Source organism: Callospermophilus lateralis, chromosome 1, assembly GCF_048772815.1.
Source record: "Callospermophilus lateralis isolate mCalLat2 chromosome 1, mCalLat2.hap1, whole genome shotgun sequence".
NCBI classification, from domain to species: domain Eukaryota; kingdom Metazoa; phylum Chordata; class Mammalia; order Rodentia; family Sciuridae; genus Callospermophilus; species Callospermophilus lateralis.
The window spans coordinates 207,509,742-207,523,708 of NC_135305.1; the positions used below are offsets into that span (position 1 = coordinate 207,509,742).

The 13,967-nt window shown below is 34.1% G+C and overlaps 1 protein-coding gene across 1 annotated transcript in view; it reads right to left on the reverse strand.

The window, feature by feature from the left end:
* Setd2 (SET domain containing 2, histone lysine methyltransferase) overlaps positions 1–13,967 on the reverse strand; it is an 84,590-nt gene that overhangs the window by 43,204 nt on the left and 27,419 nt on the right. The window contains exons 8-10 of the mRNA XM_076844792.2: positions 11,911–12,045; positions 11,061–11,180; positions 9,043–9,705 (exon numbers count right to left, since the gene is read on the reverse strand). Coding sequence (XP_076700907.1) covers positions 9,043–9,705; positions 11,061–11,180; positions 11,911–12,045 — 918 coding nt within the window. The remainder of the gene's footprint in view (positions 1–9,042; positions 9,706–11,060; positions 11,181–11,910; positions 12,046–13,967) is intronic.

A 13,967-nucleotide genomic window follows, 5' to 3' on the forward strand; every position in this document is an offset into this window, starting at 1 on the left:
ACTAAGTCACAGCATCATGAGCTTCTTTGTTTATAATATATAGTGATAAAAATACCACGGGGTGGGGGTGAGGAGATGGTGACACATGCTTATAATCCCAGCAACTCAGGAGGCTGAGGTAGGAAGATGTCAAGTTGGAGGCCAGCCTCAGCAACTTAATGAGACCATGTCTCCAAAAACAAACAAACAAACAACCCCCCCGCAACACCCACCACCACCTATTTCACAGGGTTGAAAAGATTACATGACACACAAATATTTTCTGACCACCTATCAAACACATAATACACTAAGGACTCAAAAAGTGTGGTACCATGGAAAGAGATGGACTTTCCTCACTTTTCCAATCAAATACTTATAAAGTGTCAAACTACAAACTAGGCTCGTCATGGCACCTAGGAAGTAGAATACTGGGAAGACTTGAGTGGCCAAGACAGAAGTTGTCTGTCTTCATTCAATTTACTATTGTGGAATGTTATTTGCTAAGATTAAAAAGATGTTATGAGGGCATATAAAAAGGGCAGAGTAAATGCTGTCGTACTCTACTTCTCTTCAGATTTCATAAATCTTTCATTGTTTGCAAAAAATTTCCATGGAGAAGAACAACTTAAGTTTTTAACTAATTTTTTTAGGCTGTCTTTTGGCGTAACAAAAACAAAACAACAACAACAAAAAAAACCCTAGAAACAAAAATTGTAAAAGTGGGGAAAACAAGCAGATACTTTATTTTAGAAGAGGTATCATTTTCCTAGGGGAAAGGATGAAAGTCAAATGGGAAGAGACATCTAAAACAGAAGAGTGTTTTTATGAATCAGTGTAAGTTTATGTGTGTGTGTGTGTGTGTGTGTGTGTGTGTTATGTGTGCATTAGCAGAAGATAACCGCTACTAAACTAGAATGGCTTGAGGTGATAATGCAGAAATAAATGGAGATCAGACTATGCCATGGCATGCAAGCCAATTAAGAAAAACAAATTGAATTTTAACAGTATAACAGGGAATTGTTTAAAAAATTTAAAAAGGACATTGACATAAATAGTTATATTTCCCAAAGACTACCCTAGTTATGGAATCTAGCACAGATTGAAGTAAAAAAACATAGTAATCACTATCATTAAGAGGTGACTTATTATTATAACCATTGCTACTACAAAGGTACCAGTTAAAATGTAGATATGAGGTGTCCCCAGAAGTTCATGTGAGACAACACAAGAAAGTTTAGAAGTAAAATGACTGAGTGGGGTGTGATGGTAATCCCAGTGACTCCGGAGGCTGAGGCAGGAGGATTGCAAGTCCAAGACCATCGTCTAACAATTTAGCAAGGCCCCAAGGACTTAAGGAGAAACTATCTCAAAATAAAAAAGGGCCAGGGATATGGATAAGCAACTCTGCTTTAAACCCTCAGGGTTTTCACCCTACCCCACCAAAAAAGAAAGGAAATGATTGGGTTGAGTCTTAGTGCCTTAATCTCAACAGGGATTCAAATGGGTGGAATCTGTAGGCAGGCAGGGTATGACTAGAGGAGGTGTCTCTCAGCCGGGACAAAATATGATGGCCATATCCTGAACTGCTTTCCTCCTCCACACCCTTCCACCATAATGTCCTGCCTCATCTGAGGTATGGAGTTGGCTGTCTATGGACTCAGACCTCTGAAAATGAGCACCAAATAAACTGTTCCCCCATAAAATTGTTCTCCTTAGGTCTTTTGGTTACAGCAGTGAAAAGCTGACTATAACATTTTAATAATAAAACTCTTAGTACAAAGAGTAAGAAATGGCTCCTGTCCTTGATGATCTCATGATTTAGGAAGAGAAAACAAGCATCTAAGCAAATAATTTTAGTAATCTGTTAGATTACTATACTGTACAGAAAAGGACAAAGCAAAATTAAAGAATGATCTGCAACCATAAGTCTAAGTAAAGGAAGAAAACAGGAAGATATTCCAAGCAAAGAGAATAATATGTTCAAGGACATGGAGAAGTGAAAAATATGAGCAGATATGACTCATGCATTGAGTATGTAAGAAAAATTGTTGGGAAAGAAGGTTAAACAGACATAGAAGTAGTTCCCATACTACAAAGGCTTTGTTCTTTGAGTAATGGGGTATGTCTGTAATGCTGCTAAAGATTCTTATTAATCACTTACATGTTGTTAAAAGTTAATGCTAGGGGCTGGGTTTGTGGCTCAGTGGTAGAGCACTTGCCTCACATGTGTGAGGCACTGGGTTTAATTCTCAGCACTACATCTAAATAAATGAATAAAATAAATAACTAAAAAATATTTTTTAAAAAAGTTAATTCTATAGAAGAATGAAAGATAGCTGAAGTGGGAGAAAAATGGGTATAAGGACAAATAGGAGGGTGCTACAAGAGTCTAAGCAAGAAATAACAGGATCTTGAATTAAAAGTGGTAAAGAAGATATGATATGGCCTATTACAAAAAGGAAGAAATGGTCCCTGCCCTTTTAAGATTTCATGGTTTAGGAAGAAAAAACAAGTGTCTAAGCAATAATATATAAGACAAAAGAAATATCAGGTGCTCCAAAAATAAACCTTTTAAGGGACAGTCAAAAGAGAAATAATAAATGAGAGTCACAGAAGAAAGCACAAAGGATTCAGAAGAGGATATAGTTTCAGATTAATAGGAGAAAATGTAGAGTGGCCATATTCTGTACATATAGACACACACATTTTAATACAGCCTTCTCAAGTCTCAGAAGCACCGTCACCAGTAGCAATGATGATCTAGAATCCAGCTATTAATTTCAAAATATCATTTCTCAGCACAAGGAACCACAGTGTCTCAGAGAAATGGCTAATGGTCTGAGAAGGGCAAGTACAAGATGAACCTACAATAGCATATACTGTGCCAGAAGTTTAAAAAACAAGACATGTCAAAATGACACACAAGCCAATTTGACAGGGTTTCCACTGGCCAAATATGGGACAATTTAAGCACCAAATAATGGAATTAATGGATAATAATCTAATGAATAATACAAGAGTACATGAATCTACATTAACACAAATCAATGAATAAACAAATGTTTGTAAAGCCCTTGCTTACTCTTAAAAAGAATGCTAACCAATCAACAGAAAAAAAAAAGTTTAATGGATTAGAAAACTCATTTATCAATCAACACAGTGATTCAGGCATAACCCTGGATGTTGAACATAACTGACTATTTTGATGAAAAACAGAATTCACATATTTTCAAAATTGCTCATGTGTGATGTTTTTTCATTATAAAAGGAGAAAGAATAATTTTACATTGGAGAAGTCAAACAATACCTTGACCAAGGTGGACAATGCCAGGAATGGGATAAATCAATTATCATATGAAGAATACTACTGTAACACTATGGACAAAAACATATCATCTAAATTAAAAAAAAAAAAAAAACACTTCAGACAAACCCAAAATGAGGGATAATCCACAAAATTTTAAAAATATATATATTTAAAAAGGCTAAGTATATAAAAGACAAAGGAAGATTAAGAAACTATTCCTGGGGTGGGGTTGTGGCTCAGTGGAGGAGAGCTCACTTAGCACCTGTGAGGCACTGGGTTTGATCCTGGGCACCACATAAAAATAAAATAAATAAAGGTATTGTGTCTGTCTACAACTAAAACAAAAGAAAGAAAAAGAAACTATTCCAGATTAATAATACTTAAAAAGATATAACTCAATGTATGTTGCTCCCACACTAGATTCTTGGTCAGAAAAAAAAATTACTATTTTTGATATAAAAGGCATTATATGAACAACTGGTATAATTTGAATGAAATTTGTTATCAGATGATAGTACTATATTGCTATAATTTTCTGGCTTTGGTAAATATACTAAAGTCACACAAGAGAATGTCTTCGTTTTTAGGAAATGCAAACTGTTTAGGGATTATGGAACATTATTTCTGTAATTTACTCAGAAAAAAAAGATAAAGAAAATTTGGCAATATGTTAACACTGGGGAACCTGAACAAAAAGTTTAGAAGAATATTTAGCCCAATTTTCTCTATATTTCTCACCAGAATTTGAATTGTATGTAGAATACGTACTGAATATTATTCTCAGTGTTTTCAGTCTGAAATTATACTAGAATTAAAAATTTAAAATGTTAAGGAGAAAAATGTATATATTTTCATTATGATTACATACAAGACTAAATTATACCACCTAAATTTACACTGGAAAAGTCTCTTAAGTTTCTGGCTGATTTGTTCATGATCCTGAGAAAGGACAACATTCCTTAAGGTCTCTTCTAAACTAAACCTTTTTTTATAACAAATATCATTCTCTCACATCTCAGATAGTTCTACATCTAAATCATTTAAAGTAACTTTTCCTAAACAAAGTCAGAAGTTTTAAAAAGCCTAACTAAACGGGCAATAGAAACATGATTATTATGTATTTATGGAAACAGAATTAAGAGCTCACCCAAAAGAGTAAAGTGAAAATGACTTCATTCAAAACCAGAATATTTACAGCTGCCAGATTCAGTACTTTATCATTTAGATCAGGTGTTGGCAAACTTTTTCTGTGAAGGACAAGATAGTAAATATTATAGGTTTTGTGAGCCATTTCATCTTTGTGGCAACTATTTAACTCTTATCACCACAGTGTAAAAGCAGCCAAAAGACAATAAATAAATGATGAGTATGGCTGGGTTTCAAAAACACTTCATAAAATAGGCAGTAATGCATATTTGGTCAATCCCTAATTTAGATGAAAATATTTTATCTGATAACAAATGGACCTCTAGAGAGTTTTAGAACATTTCTGCCTTCTACCAAATTTTTAATGCAGCAGTATCTAAAACAGCATTTTTTGGAGGACAAGTCTAAATTTATTTTTTAAAAAACAGGATAAGTAATATTGATCCTCATTGATATAGAATATCTTTTACTGTACTGAGAACTTTGAAATTTATCACAGAAATCCAGGACATGTAACTTCATCTTCAATGTTGCACAGACTTTACATAGTGATGGAGTGAAATTCCAAGCAGCGACTCAAAACTTTTCACTTTTGGTTAACTGTTTTATTTTAGCTTTCTGTCGGGAGTTTAATGCTTAGATTTCTAGGCAAATACTGCATTTTATAATTAAAGATATGTCTAGATAAAGATGAATAGAAGAAGAACATGAATAGCCAATAAGAAGAGCTTAACTTATCATGCACAGGGAATGCTGTCCCTAAATTATCTAAATCCAGGTACAAAAAGAACTACCCAGATTTCATTATAAGGAGAGCTGAATATCCTATATTCTAGGTATTTACAAGAGAAGCTCTGGAATAACTAATTACTACAATCTTTTGATGTTTAACAGCAATTGAAATCGCCAAGTTCATGAGAACCTTACCTCCTCTTCATATGATCCAAATGAATGAAGATTTTCCAGTCAAGTTATAATTAGTTATTACTTGAAATCAGCCGTTTTGCCTTGTGAAATCTAGGCTATATTTTCAGCATGAGGGATAATGTACAACAACTCCTTTTGCAAACAGAAATTATGTACATGTCCCTGCTGAAAATGTAGCCTGGTAAATTTGCACATGAAAATGAATACATGCTCATAAGTAACAATGTGCTAGGTGATGTTTCTGGTTTAGGTCTACTTTAGGAGTCAAAGTGTGTAAGCCTTGTGGAGTCAAGGCAGTGGTCCTGTGTATATAGGTATAGAAAAAGTAGCTCACTTAATCCTTTCTCGCCAGAAGTAGGGATTTTCCCGGAACGACATCCATTGTCGGCAATGGACGCACCAAAATAACGCCGGCGCCAGTGAGTTAACCACCTCTGTCCTCTTTTCACCTATTATATTTTTCATGCATCATCCAACTTCCCAACCATCTTCCTGTTTCTTCAGAGAATGCACGCTAGGTTCTCGTTTTTCTTCAGCACGAAGTTGGAAATGGAGTTGAGAAAAGGAGACACATGGTCAGCTGGTGATGTTAACAAGCTCCTTGCTGCCCTGAGAAGCTAGATGGAAATGGTTCAAGTTACAAGGGGATCATCATCAGATCTGGGAGGACAAAGAGTAATTCATGAAGCTTCATTCCCTTCCCTCCCACCCTCTTTCATTTATTGATGATCCCTATTATAGTCTGCCTTCACAGCAAAACCAAGTATTAAGGAATGGGAAGCAATTGCTTTCAGTTCTTCACTCCATCCAGGGTAGAGAAGCCAAGTGGAGCACATGTTCAGCAATGTTATGGTGGCCCCAGGTCAGGCAGACTTGGAGTGGCTAATATAACCACAATCTCAAATCAATGTTTTTTCGTATGATCTTGAAATTAAGTACCAGCAACTAATATACTGCTTGGCAACAGGTGCTTAATAAAGGTTGGTTGAATAAGACATTTTCTTTTCAGCCAATGTCTACTTGAACACATAGGTGGAAGTCAGACAGAAGTAGTTAACTCTTTCAATGCCGGGATAGTACAGATGTACAGTAATCACATTAGGTCAATGTGTTTCACTAAGACATACTCAAATTTATGGGTTCCTGAAATTCAGACTACTACTTAAATGCAATCTAAAGTATCTTTTTTCAAAGGACAGCCATAATCAGAGTTTAGAAATCAAAGCCAGAATAAATGTTAATTAGAATGATAGAAGAATTAAGAACCAATTTGTAACACTGCACCAATTGGTAACAAAACATCACCACTCACAGTCAAGTAAAGACAGTTTCTCAGTAATGCAATTCCAGAACAAACTAGTTTGAAGAAAGGAGAATTTTATTTAATGGTTCCCTTGATGCTAAAAATAAGGATAAACCCAAAGTATGAAGAATAAGAAGAATATATTTTAAGTATAAATAAAATTTAAACCTCAAGCCAAAGGGATCATAAACTTACTTATTACTGTAAAACTGTTTTGATCTTTCAGATAAAAGTGGGGAGGATAAGAAGAAGGGGAAGAAACAATTTGTAGGACTGAAAAATGTACCTCCAGAATGAGTTTAAATTATTCCAATTACATCTAATCAGGTTAAATATATCCTAGAGAATAATTCACACCATCATAATTACAGAAACAACCTATTACAGAGAGAAACAAAAATATTTGCTTTTTACAGAGTCTACGAAGACAGGTTTATGATGATTGTACCTCAGCTATTTAAAAATTTTAGGTCAACCAGAGATTCCCCAAGCAAAAAATTGTCTACAAACTCCCCACCATTCACTTTCCTTCTACATAACTATGGCTATAGGGTGGTACACATCTATAATCCTAGTTAATTTGGAGGTTAAGGCAGGAGGATTCTAAGTTTGAGGCCATCCCTGGAAACTTAGTAAGACCCTGTTTCAAAATAAAAAATTATAAGTTCAGGGGATGTAGCTTAGCGGTAGAGCACCCTCAGGTTCAATCGTAGTAGAATAAATCATCTTGTATACTTGTCTCCATCACTACTTCTATTACTAAGCTACAGTTAAAATTCAGGTTCCACCGGCAACCTCCAAACACAAGAGAGACTTCTTTTAGGGACCTCTGGGCTGTCACAAAGCAAGATTTAAGTAAAGGTCCACCAAGTGACCATCCTGACATCTCTTTTAACTAAATGCAATTCTCATACCTGTAGTTCACACACTGTTTCATAAGCAGACTTACTATGAACATTTCCTTTTATATTTATAAAAAGATGAACGTGATGAAAGAGTAACATGAGTAGGAGCGCAAATCAGCAAATAAAAGCTGAAACCACACCAGACTTAAAGGGTCTCAATGTAGGAAATAGGAAGCACTGTATACAATCAACAAACTATTTATTTTGTTCAGTGTAAGGTCAGTTCCAGTTTCATCAGGTCAAATCACAGTATACCTAATGGGGTGAGTTTTGTAGGTTCATCTTGCTGCAAATAAACCTGGATTGCTGGTTTATCTGACCATTTCACCTTGGGCAGAAGAAAAGAGGAACAGAAAAACAGAAAGGTAGAAAGTAACCTGTTCCCACAGGGTCCTCAAGGCCTACAGATCACTTAACACCAAAATGTTACCATGCTTCTCATATGCTCAGCTTGTTATACACTCTTGTGTTTATCCAAGACTCAGATGGGGATTTTGGCAAAGCAAACCCTGTACATCTTACTACGCTCTTTTAACAAAAGATTATGTATGTATTAGCCATAAGAGTTCCAGACCTTTCTATTTTTCTTTAAGATAACATCTTTTTTCCAAAGAAATAGGCATCAAAAAGTAGGTCTGGCTGGGCATGATAATACACATCTATAATCCCAACAACTCAGGAAGCTAAAGAAGACTTATGAGCTCAAAGCCAGGTTTGGCAACTTAGTGAAGCCTTAAGCAACTTAGCAAGACCCTGTCTCAAAAAATTAAAAAAGGGCTGGGGATATAACTCAGTGGTTAAGTACCTCTGGGTTCAATCCCTGTACCAAAAAAATAAAAAATAAAAAGATCTATTTCAGAAACCATGGAAATAATTAAATATCAACTAGCTCCTTAAAGTTGTTTTCTAAAATAAAAATTCATGTTCATTTTTGATGAAAAGTTGCTAAATTCCTTTGGTTTTCCAATAAATTTTATTTAATTTTTTTCATTTCAAATAGATTTCAAGTAGAATCACAAGTTTGTTACTCAAGTGGTTATTATTTTTTTTTAATACTTATTTTTTAGGTGTAGATGGACACAACACAATGCCTTTATTTTTATGTGGTGCTGAGGATCGAACCCGGGCCCCACCCGTGCTAGGTGAGCACTCCACCGCTGAGCCACAATTCCAGCCCCTACTCAACTGATTATTAATTTTGCTTTTCATGTAAAGAGCATTTGAATGACTTAAGAAACTAATGTGATATGCTTTTAATGAGGGAAAAGGGGGAACTTCTATATTGGCTGCTATGACTCCTGCCAAGACTTAAATGATAGTTCAGACACATTTATCATTAGCTGATAGTAACAGAGATGGTATTCCATTTTTTAGAAATATACATGACTAGAAAAGTAGACAATTCAACTTAAGTTTAAAGAACTCTACAACTAAATAATTCAAGTTAAAGTGAACATAAACTGTTTTCTTACCTTCAAATCTTTCCAACTGTCCAGTAGTTTGGTGGCCAAATCACTTATATCCACTGTTTTATCTGGTTGTTCTTGGCTCCTCTCACTCTCCACATCAGACACACCCTCCTCTTCATCTTGGGATGGTGTTTCTTCTGCAATAGGTTCTTCTAGTTTTGAACCATTACTCTCTTTCAGCTCTATCTCAGTGTCAGCCTCTGGTTCAGATGTGCATAGCTTACTGGCCTCCATGGTGGTTTCACTCTCTACTTTGGACTCAAGCAGCTGTTGTGGTAGTAGCTGTTGTGATTGCAACTCTTCTTCGTCCTCTACAGTGACATTTTCTAACTGATCAAGGTCCTCTTTGCCATCCTTGCCTTCTAGCTCACTGGTTGCATCAGAGATTGCACTGTCCATGCTATTTTCACTTATAATTTTAAGTCTGCGAAACATGAGTTTCTTGGGAGTGTCTGTGTCAGCTTCTGTGCTCAGCTTGGTGGAAGGATCAGGTGTATTGAGTGGTGTATGAGCACGTGATGTATTCTCACTAGAATACCCATCTCCTTCACTCAGCTGAGGTACAGCAGTCTTTGTCTGAGACCAACGTTGAATAATTGGAAGTACTTTGCTTTCCTCCAACATATTTTTAGTAGGAATGGGCAAATGTTCCAAAGTCTTTATAATCTGATTAAACATAATTAAAAATTAATCATATCACTTTGTACAGATGACCTTTCAAACCTCTAGATGGGACTCAGCTATTTCTGCAGGAGTACTACATTTTTGTAGTCTTACTAAATTAAGATGTTAACTCTCTGTAAACATAGATGACTTTAATAAACTATTTAAGATAATACTATTTTCCTTTAGAAAGGAAGGAAAACTATTTAATTAAGTCTAATCCACAAGAATAAAATGTAGAGAAGATGACTACTCACAACATTAAATGGAACTGAATAGTAGTTCCCAAACCTATGTAGCTTTTTAAAAAATATATACACTACTAGATCTTAACCCGAATATTGTTTTTTATAAAGTTCCCCAACTGACTGAATAGAGGCTTAGGAAACATGTAACAACATATATTTAAAAGATGTCTCACATTACTTCCTCAATCTTTGCTGATAAATAGCTATCTAGCAAGAAGAGACACTCTCTTCAATCGCAGACACATCCCCCATTCTGAAATCCAAGAATTTCTACCAAAATACTCTCTAACGTAGTTCTAGAGAAACCCCAGGGAAGAAGGATGGAGGCAAGAATAATTACCTCATTGTTTTTTGGTTCTAAAAGTGTTTTATTAAATAGATGATCAGAAATTATGATTTTTAAAAAACAATGCAAATTAGAAATTTCATGGAAGGTGTAAAAACTACAACTCCACTAAACAATACTACTAATCAATCTTATTTTAACTTATTTGCTTCTCAGAATGTCCTTATTCTTGTAATCCAGAATTTAGCTCTTCACCATTTTTTCAGAACCCCAGAATAAAAGTTGTATATCATTTCCCATCATTTAAAACTATGATCTTAGCAACAAACTGATCATTCACTTAACTACAGTATCATATCTTGCTGTTATAGTTCCCAGCTACATAGTACCAAACTTTAAGTAGATATCACAGGAAAAATTGGAGGGCAAACTCACAAACTAGCAAGAAATATGAAAGGTTATGGTTTGAGAAATGATATGAGGGTAATAATTTTTATTAATTAATGCCAATGATAAATATAGTATGAAATTCATAATCCCTGATGTTACCACATATCCTTAACCTGAGCAATCAATATGACAGTTTTAAGAAATAAGCAAGTTGGATGTAAGTGTATATCTATAATCTCAGGGACTAACGAGGCTGAGTGAGGCAGGAGGATCACAAGTTCGAGACCAACCTCAGCAACTCAGTGAGACCTTGCCTCAAAATAAAAAGTAAAATGGACTAGGAGTGTAGCTCAGTGGTAGAGTATCCCTTGGTTTAATCTTCAGTACTGGAGGAAAAAAAAAAAAAAAAAAAGGCAGGATAAATGTAAACTAACCTCTTCTTGAAGTTTCTGGTTACTTTCCCGGCCATCACCAAGCTCTGCCATCCAAATCCACAATAAAGACAGCCCATGACGTTCCAGAAAAGACTTCAGGCAGGACTGTGAGTGTGTGTTCTTTTATGGTGAAAGAGAGGATGATGCAGGATAATGGGGAGGCGATACCAGAGAGAGTGTTAAAGAAGGCCATGGAGAGGACCAAAGAGTTCATTTATATTCATAAAACACACACAACAGAAATATACAACTAACAAATGCTTTAAAGTAAAGGAGTACATTTTTTTCCTGACATGTAAAATGTATGCCTTTCTGATAGAAAACCTAGAATTACCTAAAAAGTAGGAAATTATAAAAAGATCATTTATGATGAAATTCAAGTCTGAATAACTAAGGAAAAAATTGTCATCTACTATTTTTACTGAAAAAACAAAACCACAAAAATTAGTCCTTAAATCATTTTCTTTTTTCTCTTTCAGATGCTTTCTTTTGTTATTTTTTTTTAAAGATCATTTTTTATCATTCGATTTCTTATAGCATACTTAATAAACTAGAATAAATGAGATTACTGTTAAAATTTCTTGCTTTGAGATCATATACTAAAAATAACTAGAATAGGAGTAATGTGGGGATTGTGCCATGAAAAAGTGAGAAAGTGCCATGAAGAAAAGAGAAAGCTCTACTAGTAATATTAAACTCTTCAGTCATTTTTAAGAGTATAAGGTTTCAAAGTCATGCAAAACTTACAAATCCATTTAAAAAAAATAAAACTATTTTCATTAGCTGGATTATAGTTTAAATATTTCACCCAAATTCAGAAATAAATAGTAAATTAATATTAAGTGTTCACCTGAATGAGCTCAAGGCAGGTAAGTTTCTGCTCCAAAGTTTCAATTCGAACCATTAATCGTGATAAACTGAGTACCTGGTTTTTATCAGAGAGACCTTCACCATTTTCCATCAATGCTTCTAGCTCTCCATCTACCTACCACAGCAAAGAAAAATATCTGGTTATTTAAAAAAATAAAACAAACAAACAAACAAACAAACAAACAAAAAACCCCTCGATAACTTAACAATAAAATTACCTGAAAATATGCTCAGTCTCACCAGTAATTAGGAAAATGAAAGTAAGACCACATTAGGAAATATTATTAGACTAGGGAGGGGAAAAATTTTGATACTACCAAGTCAAAAAGTGATGAAAATCTAAATTGGTAAGACCAATCTGAAAAGCATTTCATTCATCCATCAGATATGTATCAAGAAATGCAGGTAATGAGATCTGGGATTTGATTTAGATTAAAAATAAAGATTTATAAGATCTTAATAAAAATATGCTCTGCAGAGATTTTTTATAACTGATATGAAAATGTAGACTATGCAAATTATTGCAATAAACTTTTAACGCTTGTAAATATGAAATAATCTTAGTCACTTTTAATTATAAAAAGCTCATGTTCTTTTACAGAAAACTTTAAAAGTGTAAGGAATAAAATCATCCAGGTGCTGATATACCTGATAATTCTTTGACATATTATTTTACAACCATTTTTCTAGGAGTATTTACACTGGCCCATAATTTTGTATCATGGTTTTATATATATTAAGACATAGGCATGTTCTTATAAAATTGAAAACATTTGGAGAACTGATTTTTTAATGTGTGCATATTTTTTCAATGGTACTAAAAGAGCATGAGTTAGGGGAGAAAGTACCAGCCATACATAGGTATGACTCTCAGCTCAGGCAATAATTGGCTTTGGACCTAGATTAATCCTTTTACCTATGCAAAAATTTACCCATGATATAACTATTAACCTATGTGAAATAAGACAGCAATATCACTTTTGCAGATTTTAATATATTTATATAAAATATTCTTAAACTATTCATCACTATGCCAAGTACTTAATATATACTAAATAAATAATCATATAACTCATATACCATATTTTAGCACTTTCATATTGTGAGAAAATATTAAATTTTTCTTTGCTATAAAAAATATAATTAAGTCAAATATAATTTTAGGTGAAGGAGAATTTACAATAAAACCAGACAGGAAAAAAAACTGCAAATTATACTAGATGAAAAGTACTATAGGAAAAAAAAAAAAACATATTAGTTGGAAAAATATTTGTATCCCCTTGGCTCAACAATTCCTCTTTAAAAGAAAAGAGCCACAGACGCATATGAAAGCTCACTGAAGCAACATTCATAATAGCAAAACACTGCCAATAATATGTGGCTTGATTGAATATAAACTGGTGTTTTCACTCAATGGACTATAATTCCTCAATGAAAGAAATTAGGTGCAGCCAAATGCAACAATATCCACTGATCTTGTAAAAAGGTGAGCTTCAGAAGATTACATGCTAATATTAAACCATTTTTGTGCATCTTGAAATATGCATTTTGGGGATAAATACATAGAAAATTGATTTTTAAAAAAGCAAAGGAGTGAGACACAATTACAAGTGGTCAACTTTGAGGGGCTTCACAAGGAAAAAGAAGCAGAAATGTTCACAAAGGTTTACTTCCAAACTATGCTTTGTAATCTACATATATTCATTGGGCACTTCAGATTTAAATATTACGCTTAAATAACAGTGACAGTTGGGTGTGGTGGTAAATGCCTGTAACCCCAGCTATTTGGGAAGCTGAGATAGCAGGATCCTGGTCTGAAAAACTTAAAGACTCTGACTCAACTTATAAAAAGGATTAGGAATGTAGTTCAGTGGTAGAACATACCTGGATCCAACTCCCTAAATAAATAAATAAATAAATTTATATTTACTAAAAATAATTTTATTTATGGTTCACCACCTCCCCAAAAGCACCTGTGATAACTAAAAGTAAACATAAAAATGTAAGAATTAGGATATATTTTAATAAATTATTGAT